Below are 21,948 nucleotides of genomic sequence, written 5' to 3' on the forward strand. Positions count from 1 at the left end.
CACCAAGCGGTCGCAATCCCCGTGGCCCTTCCCTTGGCTATTGAAGAAACAAAGCAAGGACCGAATTCTCGCCAAATCATATTCCAGGTTTTTTTTTCTTCTTTTCTTTTTTTCGTTTTTTTTTTCTTTTCTTTCTTTTCTTTTTTCCGTATGAGACACTCCACGCATCTCGATTTTCCTTGAAAAGCTCCTCCGTATGGTTCGATTTCAGATGTAAGGTAGGTATGCTTTGCACTTTAGGATTCTTGAGCCAGGACATAACATAGGTACCTCTACCTTGGTCTTCTTCTTTTTGTTGACCTTGTTCGACGCGCTAACAGGCAATGACTGCGATGACCAGATTCGTAGCAGGCCTTGGAACCACTAGGTCCGGTCTTCTCAGATTGATAGGTACCCTCTACCTCGAGTCATGATGATCCGGCCGTTGGTAACACAGACGGGGCGTTTGTGGCGCGGTAAAGTTCCTACCTCCTTTAGTCGGGGCTCGGCCGCTCGAGAGGCACTGCATTGAAAGACTCGGACTCGCAGACGAAAAGGCGCTCGCCCAACACGTGGCTGCTGGTTCTGGATGAACTGTAAGATCAGACTGAAGATTTCGAGAAGATTTAAGATGGGCTGGCGTGGACAGAGTAAGTGTTAGGGGGATATCAATCGTACAGGTAGCATGGGAGTGAGATGATAACTTCTTTCTAACATAATAGCAACAGTCTCTCGAAAGTCCATCCCTCGACTATTTTCCAAAAAATGCTCGAACATCTCGGTATCATGGATCAGGAGGCCGTCCCAACCGAAGCAGCCACATCCAGCCCTTCAACTATACCCATTTATCAGCCATGAGTATCTTCATGGACGGCGATCGTGATAACCTATTATATGTTCGGAATTGCTCGATTCTGGTTTCGGTCAGAGGACCTTTGGAGCAGGTTCCCTACTAGTACAGAAATGTATCCGGAATGATGTGTCGGGAACCGAGTTGAGGAGATAATGCCAGATGGGGATGCCAATCGCTTTGCCTTTGCCCCTTTCCCTTTGTTGTTGGCTGAGTGGAAAGTGCATTGGTGGCCTGGCTTCTGGTCGGGTACCTTATTACGGCACTGGGTGTTTTTATTCTGGGTTTTTAATCCTTGGACTTACTCTTCTATTTCTCTCCTCGCCCCATTGAATCCCTTCCGCCGACCTGTGTGCCCTGCTGTGACGACTGGACGTGGCATGTTTGGCCGCCTCACCAGCACCATCTCGCTCGCACTAGAACTTCGGGGTTGTGCCTCCATGCATGCACCCCCCAAGCTCCAAGGTTCGGTTGCCGCAACATGCGCCCCAACCGTCCCCAAACCCAAAGAAATGAGCTTTGCGTTGCTGGAACAACGGCAACAGCTGACTTCAAGGCACAGCCAGCAAAAGGCTGACCTTTGAAGAAGCAAAGTCTGCAACATCGTGCAGCTCCGGCAGTACAAGCAATCGGATTTTACGCTCGACCATCATGAACGAACAAAGTTGTAGGAGCTGGCAACGTCAACCGTTTCCCGTACTCCCTTTGAACTTCAACTCGAAAGCGCGGACAGCCGGCCGGGTCCGAGCAGCACTCGCCGTTCCTGCCTCTGCTGTCCCATTGTTGTTGCTTCGCGCTCCTTCTCGTAAGTCCCGCATCCTTTCCTCAATTTGAGCCCCTGCTGACTTCCTTTGCGACCAGAAACCGAAAGAATCATAATGTCGTCCCCTACTGCGCCGCAGACCCCCGGCCCCAGTGCCCGTCGCGGCCGCCCGCCCGGCTCGCGTAATAACACTCCTTCTGTCGCTCGCATTCGCGAGCTGGAGGTCGCCGCCCGCGAGGGCCAGGCCGCGGCCACCCAAGCCCAAGAGGCGTACGTGAAAAGGCATTGCAGAAGTCATCCACTTTCAGCTCCAAGCCATGAGATCGAGGCATGAGACTGAGTGACTTTTACCATAACTGGGCGGAGGGAGCACCAACATGAACACCCATTATGAAAAACGTGCCGGCTTGGTTCCCTATCTTCGACGCCCAGCAGATTATCGCCATGGGATCACTGCACAAATTGAAGTTGAATTATTGTCATTTCCTTTCCAAGTAGGTAAAAACCCCGCGCACTAACACACACCGGACACTCGACTACGTGCTATGAAAGCAGGCGTTGCAACTCGACCCACGTCTCCCTTTTCCTCGTCCGGCTGATGCAGTAAAGCCGCATTTCGCTACAAGTATCCAGGATTCTTCGAGCCAGCTCCTCCTTTACCTTGGTCATGGTATGGTCTCTCATCGACGTGGCACTTGCTGCGATGTATACGTCGCCGATCAACACGGCTTTCACGTTCGTGTTGTCGTCTGATGGGAACCATCTCACACCCATACTTTCCTCAAGACACTTGGCTGTGAGGATGTCCTGGTAAAGGGTAGGTGACCGAAGTTGTGAGACTTCTGGCTTGGGCGGCCACTGCGGAGTGGAAGTATGTGTTGTGTTGGCCACCAGGGACATTTGGGTGTCGGCCGGCTTGCCTTTGCCGTTGGGATCGCTTGCGTCTGTCCGGGCCCGCTTGGTGCCACGGGACGAGCTTGAACCCTTACCTGAGCCTCAAGCGGAAGCTTACAGGTGTCTTGCGGGGGGAGGATAAAGGCTGTGGGTTTGTCTCAGTAACTGCGGCCTCAGCCTGGTTGTAGTTCTGAGCTGTTTTGTGCGGGGATGGTGGTGTTGAGGTGCTGACGCTCTCCTCCAGTTGTCGCTTTCGTGATCGCGGGTTGCGATCCTCTTCCTCTTTCAATCTCTGCTCCAGGTAACGGGCCCACCGCTGGTCTGGGTTGGGACACAGCTCCTCGCAAAAAGCCCGGAGCGGCTCTGCAGGGCTTCCTTGGCCATATGGGAAGTACTTCTTCCATAGTGCCGTGGTGATGTGGCACTCCATGGCACCCTGGGAGATCGGACTTCTGACTTCTTCGTCCTCGTAGAGTGTTCTAAGAGCGACTTGTTGCGCCTCCTGGGTCGCTTCCAGGAACTTGCGAGGATTTTTGAACTCAGGCTCAACTCGGTAGAGTCCCTCCTTCACCGTGCCGTCGAGCATGTCAGCGACGCGCTTGAAAGCAGGTTTCTGGTTGTCTTGGTGATTCATCTTGGGGGTGGTTATATCTGAAATAGTGTCAGTTTCGGCATGATATCTGGTGAACGATGTACTTACAATGGAGACCTGATGTTAAGACCTGATGTTAAGACGTCTGAGAAGTGGGTATAAGCAAAGCTGGAGGCGTGGACTATATTGCCAGAGGCTTTGCTGGGACAACGATGAACGCAGACAGTAGCTCGTGTGAAAATGAAGAAAAATTATTGGAAGGAAACAATTTATAGAGGGTTGCGGAAAATCTGAACCCCACTACTTCTGGTGCCTCCCAGACAAGTGAAGTGAATGTGGTCTCTTGTACAAATGGAGGAGACACCAGTTACTGGCCCCGCTGTTTAACGTGCCTGCTATAATGGGCCTGTCCGGTACATGTAGGATGCTCGGTCGGACGATGTTCAGCCAACTGCACTGTTCACTTCCTTCACTAGGTGCCTACCTCTACCCATTCACGCCAGGCAGAACCTCATAGTTCCGGACGAAACAGTAACATGATACACCTGTAGGCTTCCATGATTCTTCTATTGCTAAGCGGGAAGTTAAGTGAGAATGGTGTAGTGCAGGGGCATGGGCAACTTGCTATTATCCACCCAGGTGAGATAAACGGCTGCTCTTATATAATACCTCTGGACTCAGGTACAGTTTGACTCAATCCTCTATTCTATCAAATTCCTAGCAAACGTACCTCTAGGTAGAGGTACCTGTACATGTGACCTTACCTCTATGATTGTAGGGCGAAATAATCTGGCACACAACGCATCTCGTTTCACGCAAGGACACTTGGGGAAATAGAGGTAATGAAGTCACAGACATCTTAAAACGGCCATCGCACTACCTCTATCTCCAGTTAACAACCCACAAACACGGCCATAAACGTACAGTCATTCCCATTAATAAATCTAGGGACTCAGACCCCAGTCGCCTATCCCTTAGGCCTTGCCAGTCTGAGCACCAGCAGCAGCACCCTCAATCAACGAAAGCAAACCATCAACCAAAGTCCTGCAAATGGTTCCGGGACCGCAACCCGCAGCGACACCACCATCAGCCGCCCCGCCAGCCGCATCACCGGATCCCGCAGCCGGAGCGGCCGAGGCAGCCGGCGTTGCGACATCCTTGTTATCACCCGCCGGGGCGGCAGGCGTAGCAGCGGCGGTTCCATCGGGCACGAAAAGCGCATACTCGCCCACCAAATCCGGAACCTTGGTCGCCACCTCATTCTCATCCGCTTCAAACTCGGTCTCGCCCACACCATCGCCAATCACGAAACTGTTGGTCTCCTTGCAGAGCTTGCCCAGCTTTGCCTGGCTGATGTCGACGGTGGAGTTGGCGTTGCGGATGTAGTCGATTTTGGAGAGGGTGAGGCCCTTGGAGGCACCGCCGCCTATTTCGACCTTGTAGGAGACGGGTTCAAGGGCTTTGAAGCCCGGAGGAGCGGCGGCGGGGGTCTTGTTCTCTGTTACGCGGAGTTGGCGGGCTTCGGGGTTTTTGAACTCTACTTCGAAGGCGCCGACGGTCTGTGTTGTTGGTGGTTAGCTGGGTACCACTCACTGGGGTGTTGTGTGCAACTGTATGACATAGTTGCGGGTGAGTGAAGCGGGTTAGGTGACAAAAACTTACGCCGGCGGGGAATTGAGTGTCGGTTTTGACGTCACCACCTCCAAGAGTGATGACGGTGTTGAACTTGCCGGCTTGCTCGACTTCGTTCTCGTCCTCCTCTTCACCTTCTTTATCTCCGGTGCCGGCACCAACGGTAGCAGTGGCTTGAGCCGCGGTCGTGGTAGTGGCCGAGGCAACACCGGAAGCAGTTGCAGATGCCACGGCAGTGGAGGAAGCAGCAGCTTCCACGGCTTCCCTCTTGGGATGGGGGAGAGCCGCGACGGACAAGACCTGGAGGGCCAGGATGAGGCTAGCTTGGAACTTCATTCTGAATGTTTGGGTTGCTGTTTGTTTTGTTTTGTTTGTGGCTTGTGAGTGGGTGGTTGGGATATATCCAGCGAGCGGTCTCGAAACTTGATCAAAAGTTTACAAATGATGATATCGGAGAATGAATGTCGGGGCCAGCCACCGAAGAAAAGAACAAACGGCAATTTGAAGCGAAAGAACCCTGTGAAGAAGAAGATGATGATGATGTCTGTGATGAGCAGTAGTAGGTGAACAGATCGTCCCAAACAGATGTGGATCGCCGTATATATACATGTTTCTATCCACTCGATGGCCAAGAAGATCTAGCATCGCTTAGTCGACACGATCCAGAACTCTGTCTATCATCTCATCAACCTCTTAGAGGTAACCATCATCACCATTTCGAGGTTGTATCCAAACCATACTGACACCCGCCAAGATAGAGTCAAGACCTTACCGAGTAAGAAGTCTGTGCACACCAAGTTAGGTCTCTCTGCGTGAATGAATTGGTTGGGTGTAGTGGTGATAGGGCTGTCGTTATGATATTGTCGCAGGTGTGCTAGGTAGGGTAGGTAGTAGTAGTAGTAGTAGTGAGTGGTACTATCTATTTCAATCTGAATGAAACGGATATACATGATCCCTACAGGTATGGTTGAAATCGAGTACTATGTCGTGCGTGCTCGTGTTCTGGGAGTTGTAGATCCCAGAAAAAGGTAAGGTAACTTCTAACCGAGTCTGGATCTAATTGAGGAAGTAGATCCGGAAAGTTGGGCCGAATTCGTCAAGGTAAAACGGACAAAGAGAGGAAGTTGTTTGATGTCAAAAGTGGAGCTGCTAGGGGCTGCCAAGAAAAGGGGTTTGTTTACTTGTGTCAGTGCGTATGTGCATGGCTGCCAATACTGCGACGGGGGAGTGCCTCGTTGGGTTGCGGCTAGACTTGCACGGAACGAGGTAAGCCAGACTGACACGTGTGGTGATTCACTTGGCAGTTTGGAGTATTTTCGGGCGGCTATGCTGTGAGTCTTGATAGGTGCTGAGAATTGGATAAACCAGAGTTCGAGTCCAGCCACATCGTCACACTTGTGGAAGGTGTGTAGATGACGCTGGGTTGTTCTTGAGGTGCCCAAACTTCTATGATCTTCAGACATGTTCTCCAGATGCACTTGCTACCTAACAATAAACAAGACATTCGGGGGGACCCAGTTGGGACTATCGAGACCGAGCCTCTTCAAGGCAAGAGGAACCACAAGCAGGGAAGGTACCTGTAAAGCATCCTGGCAGCAACCGAACATTCGATGAATTGAACAACGGCGGCACATCTAATCAACAGAGAGGACGCGTAATCCCTCTACCTCATCTGAGCCTCCAAAGAAAACAGAAACAATGCAGGGGAAGATTGGAAATCTTGAACGATGTCGCATTCGTTTCTTGTGATGTCAACAAATGGATAAAAGCTTATCCTCTTGTATTCCCGTCCCGTCGACATCAGAAAAGGGAAAGTGATTGCGTGCTCTCTTACCAACCTGGAAGCCGCTACCAAGCTTTCATCGAAGCTTTTCATCAAAGCTTACCTCTAAGTTATTATAGCTGACTTTCGCCTGCCATAGCAGTATAGCACTGTGTCTACAGCCAGGGTACCTCTAGCGTTAGCCGAGCGCGACAATAGCGGCTCATCACAGGGACCACATCCCCGCAACGACAGGGGCTTGTTACGCCTTCGTTTCCAACCAGTTCCCTTTTGCAAGACTTGACCTTGCAGAAACACCATCTCATTAACCGATGGGAATCTTGGCGGCTTTCAGGAATCCCATTCTTGGCGGGTCGCACCATGGCCGTTGTTTGTTACAGAAGGTTCTGTCGTACCAAATCAACGAGGGAATCAATGGACGCCACAACCGAGCTGGGAACACGGAGAAACATGTCGATGGCGGCTAGGGCACGTGCTGTGTCCGTGATAGGGGCGCGGTCACTTGGCGCTGGTGTCCGTGCAGTGTGCCAGGGCAGTAAACCAAGAACAGCGCCCCTGGACTCGGGCTGTGCCATAGCAGGTTGATATCATCTCCTGAGAGTCGCTTGGCTTGAAAGAGAACCCATTGTTCTCTGTTTCTCTTACGTTTTTGCTTCCCTTTTTCACTTTTCGTTCCCTTCGCCTTTCCTTCACCTTCATTCTCTTCATACTCACTGGAGGAGTGCAGCAGGTCTGCGATTGTTGTTTGTTGTGTTCGTCCCAGGTTGTTTTACCTTCCTCTCTTCGTCCCTCAATGCTGTAATTCTGCCGTTTCGTTTCACTCACTTGGTTTCCTTGCGTCTTCGTCTCTCCTTTCGAGTCCACAATCAACACCAAATCGGCCGGCCGATTCCACTGGACACCTGGAGAATCTTATCACAATGAAAGCCACAGCTCCCACTCTCCGCTGGCGGAACTTTGCCCGAGCAGAAGCCACCCGCGCCTGGGTCGAGGCAACCAAGAGACAAGCCCTCAACACCAGTGATGACGACTCCCTGAGCGATACCAACAGCCTCAACTCCCTCAGCGACGACAACAGTCTCGACTCAGACTCCGATGCTGGTCGTCAACAACCACCCCAAACCACCAACCCCCCACAGCTCACCGGCGCCGCCAAGGCTCGTCAACGTCTGACAGCTGGCTCTCGGGGCCGTGTTACTCGTCGCTCTCTCGAACAAAGACAAGCCATCAACACCTCAGACGATGAGTCTGTCGACAGTCTCGACAACTCCCTTGACAGCGCCGGCTCCTCGGCCGATGAAGCCCGCCCCTCGCCTACTTCCACCGCTACCAAACGTTCCAACCTCAGCTCCAAGACCCGCGCCCGTCTAGCTGCCAAGCATCGTCGTGTGCTTGACGCTCGGCAGGCACTCGACAGTGACTCCGCTGATAGCGTCAATGACTCCCTCGACAGCGGCGCTGAGTCATCTGCTGATGAGGCCAGACCTCTGGGACGTCCCACTCGCACTCAGAAGCGTCATGCCCGTCGTACCATCGATGCAAGACAGGCGCTTGACAGCTCAGCTGATGATGATAACAGCCTGGACAGTCTCGACAGCGGGCTCAGCGACGGCAACTCCTCGGCTAACGAAGCTCGTCCCACTTTGGCTCCCACCAACCCTCCCATTCTTGCTCCCAAGAACCGCAACCGTCTGACTTTTGGTCAGCGCCAGCAGCACAAGGCTGCTATCCGCCGCTCCATCGCCGCCAGACAAAACAACCTCCAGGACCCCAACACCTCGGACAGCAACTCTCTCAGCGACGATAACTCCCTCAGTTCTCTTTCGGACAACAACTCTCTGGATAGTAACTCCGTTGACTCTGCCTCTGACTCCGACGCCGCCAGACCGCAGCCTACCAACCCCGCAAACCTCACTTCCAAGGCTCCCAAGCGTCTCGGTGCCGGTGCTGGCGCCAGCTCACGGCCTACTCGCATCAGCAGACGTGAAATCCTGCCCCTGGGCAAAAGGAATGCCCCTGCCGAGCATCCGGAGCAACCAGAGGAAGAGGATGATGACGCGGCTTCTGTGTCCAGTGTTAGTAGTGGGGACTCTGATGACGAGAAGAAGGAAGAAGAGGAGAAGGATGAGACGGAGAAGGAGAAGACCAAGACAAGCACTGTGACTGCGGCTCCTATTGTTACCGCCACTGGTAGCGTGGCTGCTACTACTACCGCCACCGTTGACGGCAGTGCTACTGCGACGATTACCTCTACTTCCGCACCTTCCGCTACTTTGGAGCCGGAAGATGCTTTGGCACCCGTCAACTCCGGCGACGCCACGGCGCTTCCGAACTTGTCACTTGCCCCGGCAGCTACGGCCACGCCAAGCAGTGTCCTCGGAGCTATCGACGACCAGCCGCAGGCGGATACGCAAGGCCAACAGATACCGGTGCCGATGGCGAAGAAGATGAGCGCTGGTGCCACGGCTGGTATAGTCATTGGCGTATTGGGTATGTCCCCCTTTCCCCTATCCATCACTTAACAATCCAAAAACTAACCTTTAAAAGGCTTCATCGCCCTCCTCGCCGGCGCCTTCTTCCTCTTTATCAAATGGCGTCGTCGTCATCGCCAATCCTCCCTCTTCGGCCCCAAGACCCCTCTAGCCGACGAAAAAGGCGGTCCGCCACCCACCATCACATTCACCCACCCCTCCTCCTGGCCCAACCAGAACCAGGGCCAGGGACAAACCGACAGCGCCCAGCGTGACCCCACCAACAACAACAAAACCAACAGCGAAGTAATCAACGACCTGATTCGCGCCGCTTACGCTGCCGAAGGAGAAGGCAGAAACACCATGGCAGACGCTCACGATGCAGCAAACCAACACTACCTCGACGAAAAAGCCTACGCCATGCTCGCAGGCCACCCGCCCACTCCCGCCGCCACTGAAAAGCGCGGTGTAAGCAAGTGGCTAGCGGACGTCATGACGCCTAGACAGTCTACTGTCTCCATGTCGCAACGATGGCCTTATCCTGTTGATCCACCGCCTGAGACTATGCCGGTTGGTGGTGGTACATATATGCCTGCAGGTAATGGAATGACTACTACCAAGCAAAAAAGGTTGACGCCGCCGAGATTACCGCTGAAGCCGGTGGTGCCGCCTAGTATGTTGAGGCCTGGTGCTGGTGGTGGTGCTGGTCCTGTGGGGGGCACGGGGTTGCCGCCTGGGAGTAATGTTAACCCTAGAATGACGGTGGCTACGCAGACGACGACTACCACTAGTAGCAGTGCGAGGTGGGGGTAAGTGGATGGTGTTTCATGGGCAGGTAGGTAGTTGGAGTGTTGATGGATGGGGGAGTTGAGTGTTGACTGCCTGTGGAAGAGAGTTTGTGGAGATGGATTGCACTGTAAGAGTACCGAGAAAGGAGGTCGAGTGTGTGATGATAGAAGTAGGTAGTTGAGACGTGGTTATCGCAGTTTAATAGACCGTTTATCGGCATTTGAGTTCCTATTGCTGATCGTTGTTAAGGTTTTGATGCGATGCCGGGATGAAGGCGGAAGTTACCGCGGTGCGTCGTCGACGCCGTGGTGAACCGGTTGTCGTCCTGAATTGGTCAGGAGCGTGCTAAACGGGAATAATCTCCCTCAGGTTGAGGCCAGTTGCGGATGAAGCCAAGTCATTGAGCTTGACTGTTTCGGGGACTGCTGTGACTGATCAGTATGTGGCGGTAATGCCGTGATGGTTATCGACACGGAACTTGCCATCGTTCTGTTCGCGAGTGCAAATACCGAATGGAAAGGAGAATGATCTTCCCAATTATCGATTCTTGAGTATAGTGGCACCCGTTAAAGATGGGGTGAGATATCGGTGAGCGTCACTCGAACGGTCATGCCGGTGTTGATCCGTGGTGATGTGAAGCTGGGTTCAGGTTGTGTGAGAGAGGGAGTTCACTTCTCGCAATAATGGATTGGCTCACCGCACGCTGGATGCCATAGTTAAGGTTTAAATGCCGGCGATGATCTTCAATTGCAATTGCTGGGGACTGTACTCGACCCCTCCAATCACCCCCAGAATGAGACAAGCGGGAGGTGAGGTGATATGGTCGAGTGTCTCGGGTGGCATCATGGGATTTGTGTGAGCCCATAATCCCTTACGGGGGGAAGCCCATTAGCGGCCCGTGTTATGCCTGTTTAGTGCCGTTGGGCTGATCGCCACGTGAAGAGGACTCATCGGGAAATGAACGAAGGTGACGTACATACAATGAATACAAAGGGTATTGTCATTTCAGCCCCAGGTGTTTGCTTTTGCTGTAGCCAAGCTCGAGGCGAGAGTCAATTCCCGTTGTTGTTTTGTATTGCCAAGTCATTGCGATCACCTTATCGCTGACCCCCCCTGGTGACCCCTGGTGATTGAGATCGCCCTCGTTAGAATGTGGTGGATGCCGAACAGACCGCGGTGCAGATCCCTACCTACCGTACCACTCGGCTGGTAGGCCTCCTTAATCTCGTCGTTTGACGTCGTCGTTTGCGTTCCTTTTAAAGTTCGATCTTCGCCCATCTGCCGAACGAATCTTTCCATCTGTTTCAGTCAGCAGCGGTAGTGTCGAGCAGAAATCCAACTGCAGTCCTTCTTTCCAACCAGCGACGACGACTTAACTCAACCCCAGTCATTCTTTGAAACAAATCGCCAAAACCCACCTACCGTCTGTCTTTACAACGAATATCAAAAAACAAAAACCGACAAAATGTCCCTCCTAACGAAGGCCGCTCTCCTCCTCGCCGTCGCCGGCTCCGCCCTCGGCGCCCCCACTCTTACCAACCCCGGCGGTTTCAAGACCCATGTCTCCGCCGCCGGCACTACTCACCACATCCCCGGCCACGGCACTCACTTTGAGCTCCCAGACCATCTCAAGCAGCGCTCCATCCCCGGCGGCGGAGAGATCGAAAGCACTCGGACGCCCGAACAGCAGGCCCCGTCGCAGACCATGTATACCAACCACACCTACCTCCCTGCCGAGGCCTTCAACCGCACTGCCACCGTCAGCAAGCGCAGTCTTCAGGCCTTGTCGGGCGGCGATGCCAATGGCGAGAAGAAAGAGCACATCCCGATGCCCCACAAGGCTTCGGTGCCCTTCGTCGACCCGGCCACCGGCATTTCCTTCCAGCGGTTCTACGACGAGACCAGCCAGTTCTCCTTTGGCCTCGCTTTGTCCAGCCTTCCCTCCGGTGCTGATGCTGCCGCCAACGACGCCACGGACTTTATCGGCCAACTCTCCTTCCCTCTGAATGCCACCTCCGGCCTAGGCCGCGGCGCCGGTTGGGGCGGGATCTCCATTTCCCCCAAACTTACCGCTTCCCACTTACCTCTCTTCCTCGGTCTCCAATCCGATGGCTTCGGTAACCTCGCCTTCTCCTCTTTCACCGAGGCCGTCAAGTCTGCTGCCTCCGGCGCTGCCTCCAACGTCCCCACGACCGCTGGCCAACAAGCCGCTTCGACCGGCAAGGACCTCGCCTTCAAGATCCGCACCATCCCCTCCGCTACGAGCATCAGCGCCACGCACCTGACTTACACTTTCCTTTGCGAGGGTTGTCTGTCCATCAGCAAGTGCGCTGCCAACTTGGACGCGTGGAAGGCCCAGGGAAAGACCAAGGTTTTGCGCCTTGGTTGGGCGACTGGTGACGCTGTTGCTTCCGAGGACGCCGAGAAGCAGACTGCCGCTGATGAGCAAAACGCCAAGAAGTGGGCGTACCACCGCCTTGGCTTCGGACACCTCAAGATCGACCTCGAGGGCGCTTTGTTGCACACGGCTGAGCAATTTAACGGGTGGAAGGCCCTGGCGATGGCGGAAGAGGTCAGAGGGTTTGAGGGGCTTGCGCCGCCGTTTGCTATGGATCTGGTGAATGGGTTCTCGAACTTGGAGGGGGCCAAGAACTTGGAGAAGGTTAAGGGTGGTGAGGGCGAGAAGAAGGAGGAGGAGGGTGAGAAGGGCGTGGAGAGTGAGAGTGACAGCGACTCGGACAGTGATTCTGACTGTGGATGCAAGAGCGACAGCGAGAGCGATTCCGATTCGGAGAGCGAGGATGAGGAGTAGAAATGAGGAGACTGACGTCGATGGTGTAATGTTGAGGATGAGAAAAGAAGGAGGGGATGTGATACCCAGTTTCGTTGGGATTCTGTTCTGCAAGAAGTTATGTTAATCATTGAATTGAACCACACAAACTTTGATATCTCTTATGGCAGTGCCCGTGACCTTCGTCATTGAACACTTCGCTACCAGACGTCCACCGGTGATATCGTTGATGAAATCGACGGGCTCGAATACGTCGTTAGAGAATATGAACCGCCGGACGATATGCCTATGGTACACCACGAGAGAGACCTCGGGCTGCTGTGACACTTGCTCAATTTTCCAACTACACCCTCTGATCTGTCGCCAAACTAACAATACCCAATGCGGTAATGCTCCAAAACTCCTACGCCATGCTAATCCCCAAGAAAAGACCCATAACCATAGTACTCGACACTCTCTTATCCACCAATGTACAGAGCACCCATCCGCTCCTCAACCCCTCTAACCCCCTCTTTGGCTCTCTCAATCTCCGCCTCCAGTTCTTCCACGTTCCGATTCAACGCGCTAACCTCCTCAAACCGCCTCTGCGCCCTCGCGCTCTTCAACATCTCCTGCACCATGAACATCTGTTCCTCAAGCACCACCAGCCTCTCCTTTGCCTCTTTCTCCTCGATGTCCAATTCTGATTGGACGACACTGGCTTCGCTTGCTCCGGCATTACTGGATGTCTCGACGTCTTTGGAGAAGGCAGACTCCCCTTTTCGTAAGGGGGAGAGGGTGGATGTTGACCCGTTGAGTAAGCGACGGTGTTGGTGTTGCATGCTGTTACTGCGCAATACTCGGGGCACCGATTTCAGAGGAATCAGGTTGGCGTGAAGGAAGGCCGACGCGGCAGCATACACAGACTGCTGCAACCTCAACTGCGTCGGGCTATCCGTCTTCATGTCTCTTAGCCTCCTCGCGGCAAGGTCGTACTTTGCAAAGGCATCTGTCAGTCGTTTTCGGATCTTGGCGGCTTCTTGCACTTGAGCAGACGTCGGTGGAGGTTTATCCTGTCGGTAGTCGTCTTCGTTCGGGGGTTGGAGAGCCAAGAGGGCTTTTTGAAAAGAGGGCATCAACATCCGGATGCCTCGCTCGAACTGCCGCAGGGTCTCGTAGGCGCGTTGATCTGGTGGTTTGTGTGCTATGGAAGCGGCGAAGTCGCGGTGAGAGAAAATGGTTGATTTGCAGTCGCGGCACATGCGGATGTCGAGGGTGGTGGTGACGATTCCGGGTGGCTTTTCGGTGTTTATCGTTGCTAAAGAAGGTCAGCCGCAGTCAACATGACAAAATGACGGGAAACGTACGATGCGCAACATCCAACCCAACCTCTGTCGAACAAGCCGTCTCGGGATCGGCGCAAACCACTTTCCCACATATCCGACAATGATGTCTCCTAAACGTCCAACTCCCAAACTCTTGCTTGCAAAACGGGCAATTTGAAACTGCCCCATCCTCTTCCCAGCTAACCACACTTTGCTCAATCATTTTTCGCTGGCTTTTCTGGCCCGTCAAGGCCAATAACCCTGACCCCTCGTCCGGCGGCATCTCAGCCAAGAGCCTCGTCAGCTTAGTTAACCTTTTCTCTAGCCTCTGTACCTCCAGTTTATGTCTGTCCACCCTCTTTGCTCGTATTGCCTTGAACTCGGCCATGTGATCCCTCACCGTTCCCTGGTGATCATTGTACCCCTCCCTACTCTTGAAGCAAGTCTCACACACTCGACACCATATCCCTCGTACCGGTTCGTGGTTGGCCGATCGCGACAGCTTCATCTGGTACATGGTGTGTTCCTCGCAAAACAGGCGACCGCATTTCCGACAATTGACCAGCCCACTAAACGGCCCTAACTTTCTTGTACATGTCGGGTCGGTACAGGGGTCGTTCCCCGTTGGTCTCTGCCAGTGGTGTCGGGTGACTAGTTCCTCTGGGTCTACTGCCTTTTCTGCGGGTCGTCCGGGTGCGGTGGCGATGGCGCTGGTCGCGAGCACAGGTTGCGTCTCGTTGGATTCGAAAACATCAAGTCCGCGCAGGGTCTGGTTGATGATGTTCAACGGCTGAAACTTTTTCGCTTTGCGGACTTGTTTGTCGAACCAGCTCTTGACTTCATCTTGTGTCTCTTCGGGCAACTCTTGATGGACGTCGTCGATGTGTCTATTCAATTGAAGCAGGGTGACCATTTCCTCTTGGCATATTGGGCAAACGAGTCGGTTGTCGTTGGCGCCGACGGATTGGCCGCCGCCATTGGAAGGACCGGGCAAGCTGACATTGGACACGAGGTCTTGCGGAATGTGAGGGAGCGGGGCGGAGGATGACGGGGAGATGGATTCGCGCGTGGAATTGGGCGAAATGAAGGAGACGGTGCTGCTGTCGGAGGGCGCATAGGGGCTGGCGGCGCGATGGATGGCGGCAATGGTTGAGGGTGACGGCGATGACGACGACGCTGCTGCTGCTGTGGGCGGGGCGAGGCCCTTGCCGTTGCCCAAGATGCGCCCGCCTCCGAGCTTGCGCCCGGACATGTCGTTGTCGTCGGTGTTATGATACTGTAATCAGGACGGAACTGGCGCAAGGAATGATCGATGGGAGCCCAATTAGTCGTGGATAGGACAAGGACGGAGGGGGTTATGTCGGCGTCGTCGTCGTCGACAAGGTGGCCATTGTTTGTTGCCTGGTCAGTGCAGTGAAACGAGGGAAACGAAGGAAGGAAGCGAAGTTGGTCGTCTCACTTGATTCCCCCGTTGTTGGGCAACCGAAGTTGACTGGGTGTGCGCTTCGTTATTGGCTCGGGAGCGGCGGTAGAGGAGGATCGGTAGGCGCAGGCAGTGTCACCTCAGAGCTGCGGCAGCCTAATGCGCCTGACGTTCAGTGGGATCCGCTATTTTGGGGCCGCCTGCAAGTAAACAATTGCTGCCGACCTTGACGTCGATGGTCAGCCCAAGGAAACCGAGACAAGTTCTGTTAGGCCTCTACCTCGTTTAATTGACAAACTTCCACTCAGCAAGAAGTACCCCTCCATCTTCCGATCCCGTCTCCCCCTCTCCACCCTCCCGCAATCGCCCCTCTGTAACCACCGGGATCACCCTCCATTGTCCACCAATAAATATGTCATCAGCAGAAGCACGTCAGCGGCAGAATCTCCATTATCAGCCTTATCAGTCATTCACCAAATACTTCTGTCTCCCGTTCACAATGTTTTCTGACTACTTGATCCTTTTTTTTTTCTCTTTTTCTTTCGAGGATCTACCATAACGAATTGACGACGGACAAATAGCGCTGGCGCTGTGATACGAACACAACAGACACAAAATGACGACCGGACGAGCAGACCCAAACAACTTCCCCGAGATCCAGACGGGCGGCAGTCTGTTGATCGCATGGCAGATCAAGGGCAAACGAGTGCTCCTAGTGGGCGGTGGTGAGGTATGGATGTCTTTCTTCCACGTCTTCCAGCCTTCCTCCCACAAGGGCTGTTGCTGACTTAATTCCCCCTTCACAGGTAGCAGCAACCCGGCTCGTCCACCTCCTCTCCGCCGACGCCCTCGTAACCCTCATCGCCCCGGCCCCCCTCCACCCCGAAGTCTCCTTCCGCCTCACACAATTCCCCAACTCCCTGACCTGGATCCCCCGCGCCTTCGAGTCAACCGACCTCACCGACCACGCCAACGACTACTCGTTGATCTTGACAGCCATCGACGACCCCGTCGCCTCTTCCCAAATCTACAAACTCGCCCACCAGCTCAAAATCCCCGCCAACATTGCCGATGTCCCTCCCGAATGCGACTTCTACTTTGGCTCTGTCCACCGTGATGGGCCCCTACAAATCATGGTGTCGACTAATGGAAAAGGCCCCAGGCTGGCGTCGACGATTCGGAAACTGATCGCCAAGGCATTGCCCAAGAATGCGGGGCGGGCCATCGAGCAGATGGGCGAGCTGCGCAAAAAGTTGCGCGAGGTGGCTCCTGCACAGGAAGAAGGGAAGAGGAGGATGGACTGGATCAAAAAGGTTAGTGATGCGTACGGGTGGGAGGAGATGGGCACCATGACGGGAGAGGATATGGCGAATTTGTTGGCGTGGTACCGTAAAGAGGGGGGAGAGGATGGGCTGGAAGTGCCGACTTTGGATGAGTTGAGGGCTTTGCGGAAGGAGAAGAAGCAGGACGGTGCAGTGGAAGAGGTGGAGAAGAAGGTGGAGGACCTGAAGATGGAAGAAAAGGCCTAGAGAAAAATGAAGTCAGGGTGCCACGGGTTTATCTTGGTTCCTGGGTAAAAGGACCTTTTGGGATACGCCGCTGGACATGGACGAACGATACCATGGGGTTGATCTTCAATCTAGATGATGACAATGACGCGGAGGAGGAAACAACAGTCGATTCGTTACATAAGGTACCTATATATCTCCCTCCTAGAAGTCTGTCCTACCGACACCCAAATCCATGTCATGTCATGTCATCTCATTACCCATATGACCAACCCATTTTCCTGTTCCAGAGCTTCAGTGCTAGTCGTGACTAATCCATAATCACCCAAGCTGAAATACATTGTATCAACACGTGTTCGTTCCGGCAATCAGAAAGTGCACTCCATCGATGTAGGGGCCATAAATCCCAGTCGTTTTTTTTTCGTCCTGATTAGGTATTCCGAGCCTGAGCCTGAGCCTGAGCGGCCCTCTGAAGCTGAGCTCTCGAGAAGAAAAAAAGAGGCTGCCGTACACATATTGACAAACTATGTGTGGCGCACTTCCTTGTTCTTGTGCCTCAAAGGCGGAATGAATCCATCCAGTAGTGCTGTGCGGATCAAGTACCTTATTGTAGTCGCCAAGTGCCCACTAATTTCCGCTTGATGCTGCTGCTGCTGTCCTGCTTCTTCCAGCTGAAGGTTATCCCTCGATGGTGTCGACACTGGTCTAGAATATGACGGAGGCAGAGGAATAGGACTATCCGGCTTCTTGGCATCAAACAGCCCCCGTGGACCCTTACCAAACGCTTTATCCAATCTATACTCGAGGGTATCCAGATCCATATCCATGTTTTGCGAAATCGCCTCCGAAAGGCCGTTGCGAAACTGTGATAGGGAATACCATAATTCGAAAAGACATCGGCTAGAGTCCCATGGGGACATATTTACTCCGGAAATGAGTGTACATGAATTTCATAGATGGAATGAAGACGCTTGTATGCGTCTTAAGAGTATACCCAAGATAGAATGGCAAAGGTCTCAACCATTCTGTCCAGGACGAGAGTGGGTGAAAGTAAAAGAAAAGAAAAGAGCAAAGGAAAATGCAAACGAAGAAAAGGAAGTAAAGTCATAATAAAATCGATTGGGCCGTTGTACGCTGTTCATTAAAAGCATTCTTCGCTAAAGTTATTATACAAGATGGCTATCGCACTGTATCATCATAATCTCCGTCATCTTCATCATCTTCACCATCTTCATCTTCATCAGCATCATCAATGGTACCCCCTTCCAACCCTTCATCATCTTTGGCTTGCCCAACCATCTCGCACTTCCTCGCCAGTTCCAACGTGAATTTGGGTCTCGCGTGTACGCTTCGCATATGATGGGTCAGGAGTACTGCGGTCTGCGTGAAAGGACAGTTGGGTTCTGGGCACTTGTATGTCGGACCATGTGTGTGTTTATGATACCGATGAAAGTTAGGTGTGCTTCCATCCCAATCGCAACCAGCGAAAAGACACTTTATTGTTTCCCCGTGTATCTCCTCCCGATGTTTATGAAGTGCATCTTTGTGGGGTCCCATGTAGTCGCAACCAGCCTCGGGACACTCGAGGTACTTGTGCACCTCTTTTAGATGGAGCTTTACCTCATCTTTTGATCCTGTAAACGAGCAGTTCCTCGCTCGGCACTTCTCATCCAGCAATCTTCTCGCGTGCGCTTTTTTAAAATGACGAGAAAGCGCATCCTCGTGGCGTCCCACGAAGTGGCAAGCAGCCTCAGGGCACCCCAAATACTTGTGCACCTCTTTCATGTGAAGTTGAATGTCATCCTCTGATCCTGCAAACAAGCAATCTTTGGCCCGGCATATAAATCTAGCCCCGTGACAGTTCCTCAGATGTTTATAAATCGAAGTCTTGTCGGATCCCATGGACTCACAAGCAGCATGGGGGCACTTGATCTACTTGTGCACAACTTTCATGTGCAGCTTAAAGTCACCCCCTGATCCTGTAAACGAGCAATCTTTCACCGGGCACTTGTTGAGGCCAGTCCCTGGTTTGAAGTTAGCTCACGTTTGGATGTCTAGCTTTGTAATGGGATTTACGCTTACCGCGTGCCACGTCGGGCTTCCTTTGCTCTGCATCGGGCCGTCCCTGCGGAGTTGTTGCCTGGGAAGATGAGCTGCAAGAGGACAAGGGGGAGTCCTCTTCATGGTCACCATCATCTTGGTCAGTAAAACGCCCATCGTCTATATCCCCAGCGCTGCCACTATAGACACCATGCTCCTCGGGTTCATCAATATCCCCCTGTTCATCGTCATCCTCCTTCCTGGGATCGTCAATACCTTCCTGTTTATTGTTATCGGTCTCCTCGGGATCGTCACCACTGTCCGTGTCATCGCAAAAGTCGAAACTCTGTACCATTGAACCGTCGTCACCCCCACCACCCCACAATCCTGCACCTCCCCTCAGCGCCGCCGAACTCCAGCAATCCTTCTCATCACACTTGCATTCGCTCCAGTAGCCCTGGCGCTTCTAATGCACGACGCCCTCCACGCCGCCCAGAAACCTCCTGACCCTCGCAATCTCCAATTCAGGCTTTTCACTTTCGACCGCCCTCGTCAGTGTATCCAGCAGGGCTTCAACCTCGATTTCGGGCCTCCTGGTGCAGAGGCTGACCAGTCGCCGGTACTTGAGCTCTTTCTCCTTGCTCTGTGCCTGCAAGGCCGCCACCGCCTGTCGCGTTTTGCTCGACCTCGCCCGTAGTGCCTTGATTCTAGCTCTTAGCACTGCCGCGCTCGGTAGGCTAGGTCGGCTGTCTGGGTCCAGTCCCTTGGGAGACTGCGTCTTGACAATCTCCAATGCCGACTCGAGTTCCATTTCCCAGGCGTTGGCCGAAGCGACATCCAGCCGACCGTGACGCTGTTCGAGTTCAATCAGGATCTGCTCTTCCTCCTCACATGCCCGGTTGAAGTTGACAATCTTCTGCTTGGCCAATTGCTGGGCTTTGAGCTTTTCTTGTAGGGACTCGAGGGTGCGGCGGGCGTCGCCGACTTGTGAGGAAGTAACGCGGAGTTGAGAATGGAGGGTGTCAATCGATTCTTGTTTCTTTTTCAGCTCATTCTGGAAAATAGACGCGGATTCACCAATGAGGTGAGTGATGGCTGGCTTCACGTTAGCAATGGAACAAGAAGGATAGAAAACAAGAAAAAAGAACTTACAGCGGACAACCTTGTCACTGGTCTCACGGCTCTTATAGCCACTGCCCGTCGTAGCCCCAGTCTTTTCTTGGGCTGGATCATCGTTGGTTTCGGCATCGGCAATCCCGATGCCAAAATCCAATGGCTTCAAATTGGCTCGGTTGGGAATTGTGGGATCCGCGCCCACCTCCAGAAGCTGGGAAATGATGCTGCGGTTACCGACGCGTGCAGCAACGTTAAGCGCCGTGTCACCACTATTATCCTGAGCGTTGACGATCTCGCTCATAAACCGGGCGATGCCCATTCGACGTCCTTTCCTATCGCCGATGCCGTTCTCTTGGCTGCTTGGAGCACTACCTTGCCGGACCACCCATTCTAGAAGGCTCTCGAGGTAGTATCGGCTAGCATAATGACGGCCTTTGACCGCACTGGTGACGGCAATGTGATGCAAAGCCGTGCGGCCCTTGTCGTCGGTCACGTCAAGAGTGCAACCGAGGAGATCAAGAAGCTCGGGAAACGTGTTGTTCTCCATGGAGTTGGTGACGGTGCAGGCACGCATAAGGGCAGTCTCTCCACAAGCATTGACGCGCCAGGGGTTTGCGCCTGCATGGATGAGCGCTCGCAGAAGCGGCATGCGAGAGAGGGTGGCAGCCCAATGAAGGGCCGTGTGACTCTGGGTGTCGATGGGGGAGTCCAGCTCCTGAGGAGACACATTGCAAAGGGCAGCCTGTATGGCTTCCTCGGGGCCGTTGGCATCCATAAAGAGGCCCATCAGCATACCCCGCTTGGCTTCCGCGTCGGCGTCATTCTCATAGGGCAACGGCCGCAACGGGCCAAGGGCATACGAGGCCTCGCCATCATTAGCAGTGACTTGATCGTAGTTGAATGAGTTGCTGGGCTCCGTGGGAGAGCCAGGGTCTCCGTTGGCAACATTTCCAGCATTGAATGGGTCGAGAGGCTGGTGGCCCGGAGTCTGGCCGCCAAAGCTCCTGGCGGGGGTGAGAACTCTTTGCCGCTTCCTAGGGGGTTGTTCGAGGCCGTCACCAGCCAAGGGTTGCGTAGTTTGAGACCCGAAGCCCGAGTCAGCGTTCTGTGTCTGGGTTGCGTATTCGGTCGAAACAAGGCTTTGTTGCGAGTTTGGGAAATCGGCCACATCCTGCATCGAGGACTGGCGGTTGAAGCTGGGGGCCCTGCTGGGACCGCTGCGGTTTCTAGGCGCAGGGGAATCGAAGCGAGCCTTGCTGATGGCAGCCACTGCGGTCGAGGCCGTCGAGGAGATGTTCTTGAAGAAGGTGCCGGTGGAGCCAATACCGCGATTCTCTTGCGAGCTGGCGTTGTACATGCGCTTCCTCTGTGCAGCCATGGCCTGCTCCTTGGTGGGGGTGTCCACGTTTCCAGTCTCGCCTTCCTGTCCCCTGTTGTGTGTCAAGAGTTTGGACAGCAGCTCCTCGACGCCATATTGGCGGCAGACTTCGAGACCCCGTTCGAATGGAATCCAAGTTCCTTGATATTTCCCGTAGCCGCCCTGGACTTTTTCGTGTTCGCCAATCTGGATTTCCTTTTCGAGAATCTTGGTACGGCGTCCCTTATCGATGTTTGCGACCTTGAGGATCTGTGTGGCATTGACCCAGCCGTCCTTTTGTCGGCGCATGACGGCAACATTGTTGACCTCCATTTCGTAGACGCCGACGCCCGAGTACGTGGCCTGTAGCTGTCAGTCGGAGCACAGTGGAGAGAGTGAGGAAGACGGGCGAAGAAAAGCTCACAGAGTAGATGGTAGGTACGGCATGGTCGTTGTGTAGCCGGTTGGGAGGATCCGTGTACTGTCTGTAGACTGACTGAGAGGACTGGCTCATGGAGAAGGACTGTTGTGAAGACGGCTGCGACTGCTGCGAGGCGCCGCCCAGTTGTGGTGGCTGCATCTTGATTGTTGTCGCGGGTAATAGAGGGTGGTAGTAAAGACTGTTGTGTGTGTGACTGATGACTGAACGAGTGGTG

General features: G+C 53.7%; 9 protein-coding genes across 9 annotated transcripts; 4 read left to right on the plus strand and 5 right to left on the minus strand.

Annotated features, from left to right (window-relative positions):
• Positions 1-1,480: 1,480 nt before the first annotated feature.
• On the plus strand, positions 1,481-1,926 carry NEUTE1DRAFT_135655 (uncharacterized protein; the record flags this gene model as incomplete). The annotated part of the gene is made up of 2 exons (XM_009850602.1): positions 1,481-1,634; positions 1,691-1,926. 2 exons carry the CDS (start codon positions 1,481-1,483, stop codon positions 1,924-1,926), a joined length of 390 nt encoding a protein of 129 aa, XP_009848904.1.
• A 209-nt stretch (positions 1,927-2,135) lies between these two features.
• NEUTE1DRAFT_135656 (uncharacterized protein) lies at positions 2,136-3,120 on the minus strand (the record flags this gene model as incomplete). The annotated part of the gene is made up of 2 exons (XM_009850603.1): positions 2,136-2,549; positions 2,605-3,120. 2 exons carry the CDS (start codon positions 3,118-3,120, stop codon positions 2,136-2,138), a joined length of 930 nt encoding a protein of 309 aa, XP_009848905.1.
• A 932-nt stretch (positions 3,121-4,052) lies between these two features.
• On the minus strand, positions 4,053-5,046 carry NEUTE1DRAFT_77920 (uncharacterized protein; the record flags this gene model as incomplete). The annotated part of the gene is made up of 2 exons (XM_009850604.1): positions 4,053-4,637; positions 4,741-5,046. The coding sequence occupies 2 exons, from the start codon at positions 5,044-5,046 to the stop codon at positions 4,053-4,055; spliced, it is 891 nt and encodes a 296-aa protein (XP_009848906.1).
• Positions 5,047-7,413: 2,367 nt separating this feature from the next.
• NEUTE1DRAFT_144819 (uncharacterized protein) lies at positions 7,414-9,971 on the plus strand (the record flags this gene model as incomplete). The annotated part of the gene is made up of 2 exons (XM_009850605.1): positions 7,414-8,983; positions 9,041-9,971. 2 exons carry the CDS (start codon positions 7,414-7,416, stop codon positions 9,775-9,777), a joined length of 2,307 nt encoding a protein of 768 aa, XP_009848907.1.
• A 1,247-nt stretch (positions 9,972-11,218) lies between these two features.
• NEUTE1DRAFT_120610 (uncharacterized protein) lies at positions 11,219-12,565 on the plus strand (the record flags this gene model as incomplete). The annotated part of the gene is made up of 1 exon (XM_009850606.1): positions 11,219-12,565. The coding sequence occupies one exon, from the start codon at positions 11,219-11,221 to the stop codon at positions 12,563-12,565; it is 1,347 nt and encodes a 448-aa protein (XP_009848908.1).
• A 208-nt stretch (positions 12,566-12,773) lies between these two features.
• Positions 12,774-15,100, minus strand: NEUTE1DRAFT_128223 (uncharacterized protein; the record flags this gene model as incomplete). Its single annotated transcript, XM_009850607.1, has 2 exons — positions 12,774-13,841; positions 13,891-15,100. 2 exons carry the CDS (start codon positions 15,098-15,100, stop codon positions 13,003-13,005), a joined length of 2,049 nt encoding a protein of 682 aa, XP_009848909.1.
• Positions 15,101-15,824: 724 nt separating this feature from the next.
• NEUTE1DRAFT_77927 (uncharacterized protein) lies at positions 15,825-17,050 on the plus strand (the record flags this gene model as incomplete). The annotated part of the gene is made up of 2 exons (XM_009850608.1): positions 15,825-16,001; positions 16,078-17,050. 2 exons carry the CDS (start codon positions 15,888-15,890, stop codon positions 16,798-16,800), a joined length of 837 nt encoding a protein of 278 aa, XP_009848910.1.
• Positions 17,051-17,913: 863 nt separating this feature from the next.
• On the minus strand, positions 17,914-18,681 carry NEUTE1DRAFT_77930 (uncharacterized protein; the record flags this gene model as incomplete). The annotated part of the gene is made up of 1 exon (XM_009850609.1): positions 17,914-18,681. One exon carries the CDS (start codon positions 18,679-18,681, stop codon positions 17,959-17,961), a length of 723 nt encoding a protein of 240 aa, XP_009848911.1.
• Positions 18,682-19,285: 604 nt separating this feature from the next.
• Positions 19,286-21,872, minus strand: NEUTE1DRAFT_108173 (uncharacterized protein; the record flags this gene model as incomplete). Its single annotated transcript, XM_009850610.1, has 3 exons — positions 19,286-19,914; positions 19,972-21,655; positions 21,717-21,872. The coding sequence occupies 3 exons, from the start codon at positions 21,870-21,872 to the stop codon at positions 19,286-19,288; spliced, it is 2,469 nt and encodes an 822-aa protein (XP_009848912.1).
• Between the last annotated feature and the right edge of the window lie 76 nt (positions 21,873-21,948).

Source organism: Neurospora tetrasperma (genome assembly GCF_000213175.1).
Source record: "Neurospora tetrasperma FGSC 2508 unplaced genomic scaffold NEUTE1scaffold_2, whole genome shotgun sequence".
Classification (NCBI taxonomy): Eukaryota; Fungi; Ascomycota; class Sordariomycetes; order Sordariales; family Sordariaceae; genus Neurospora; species Neurospora tetrasperma.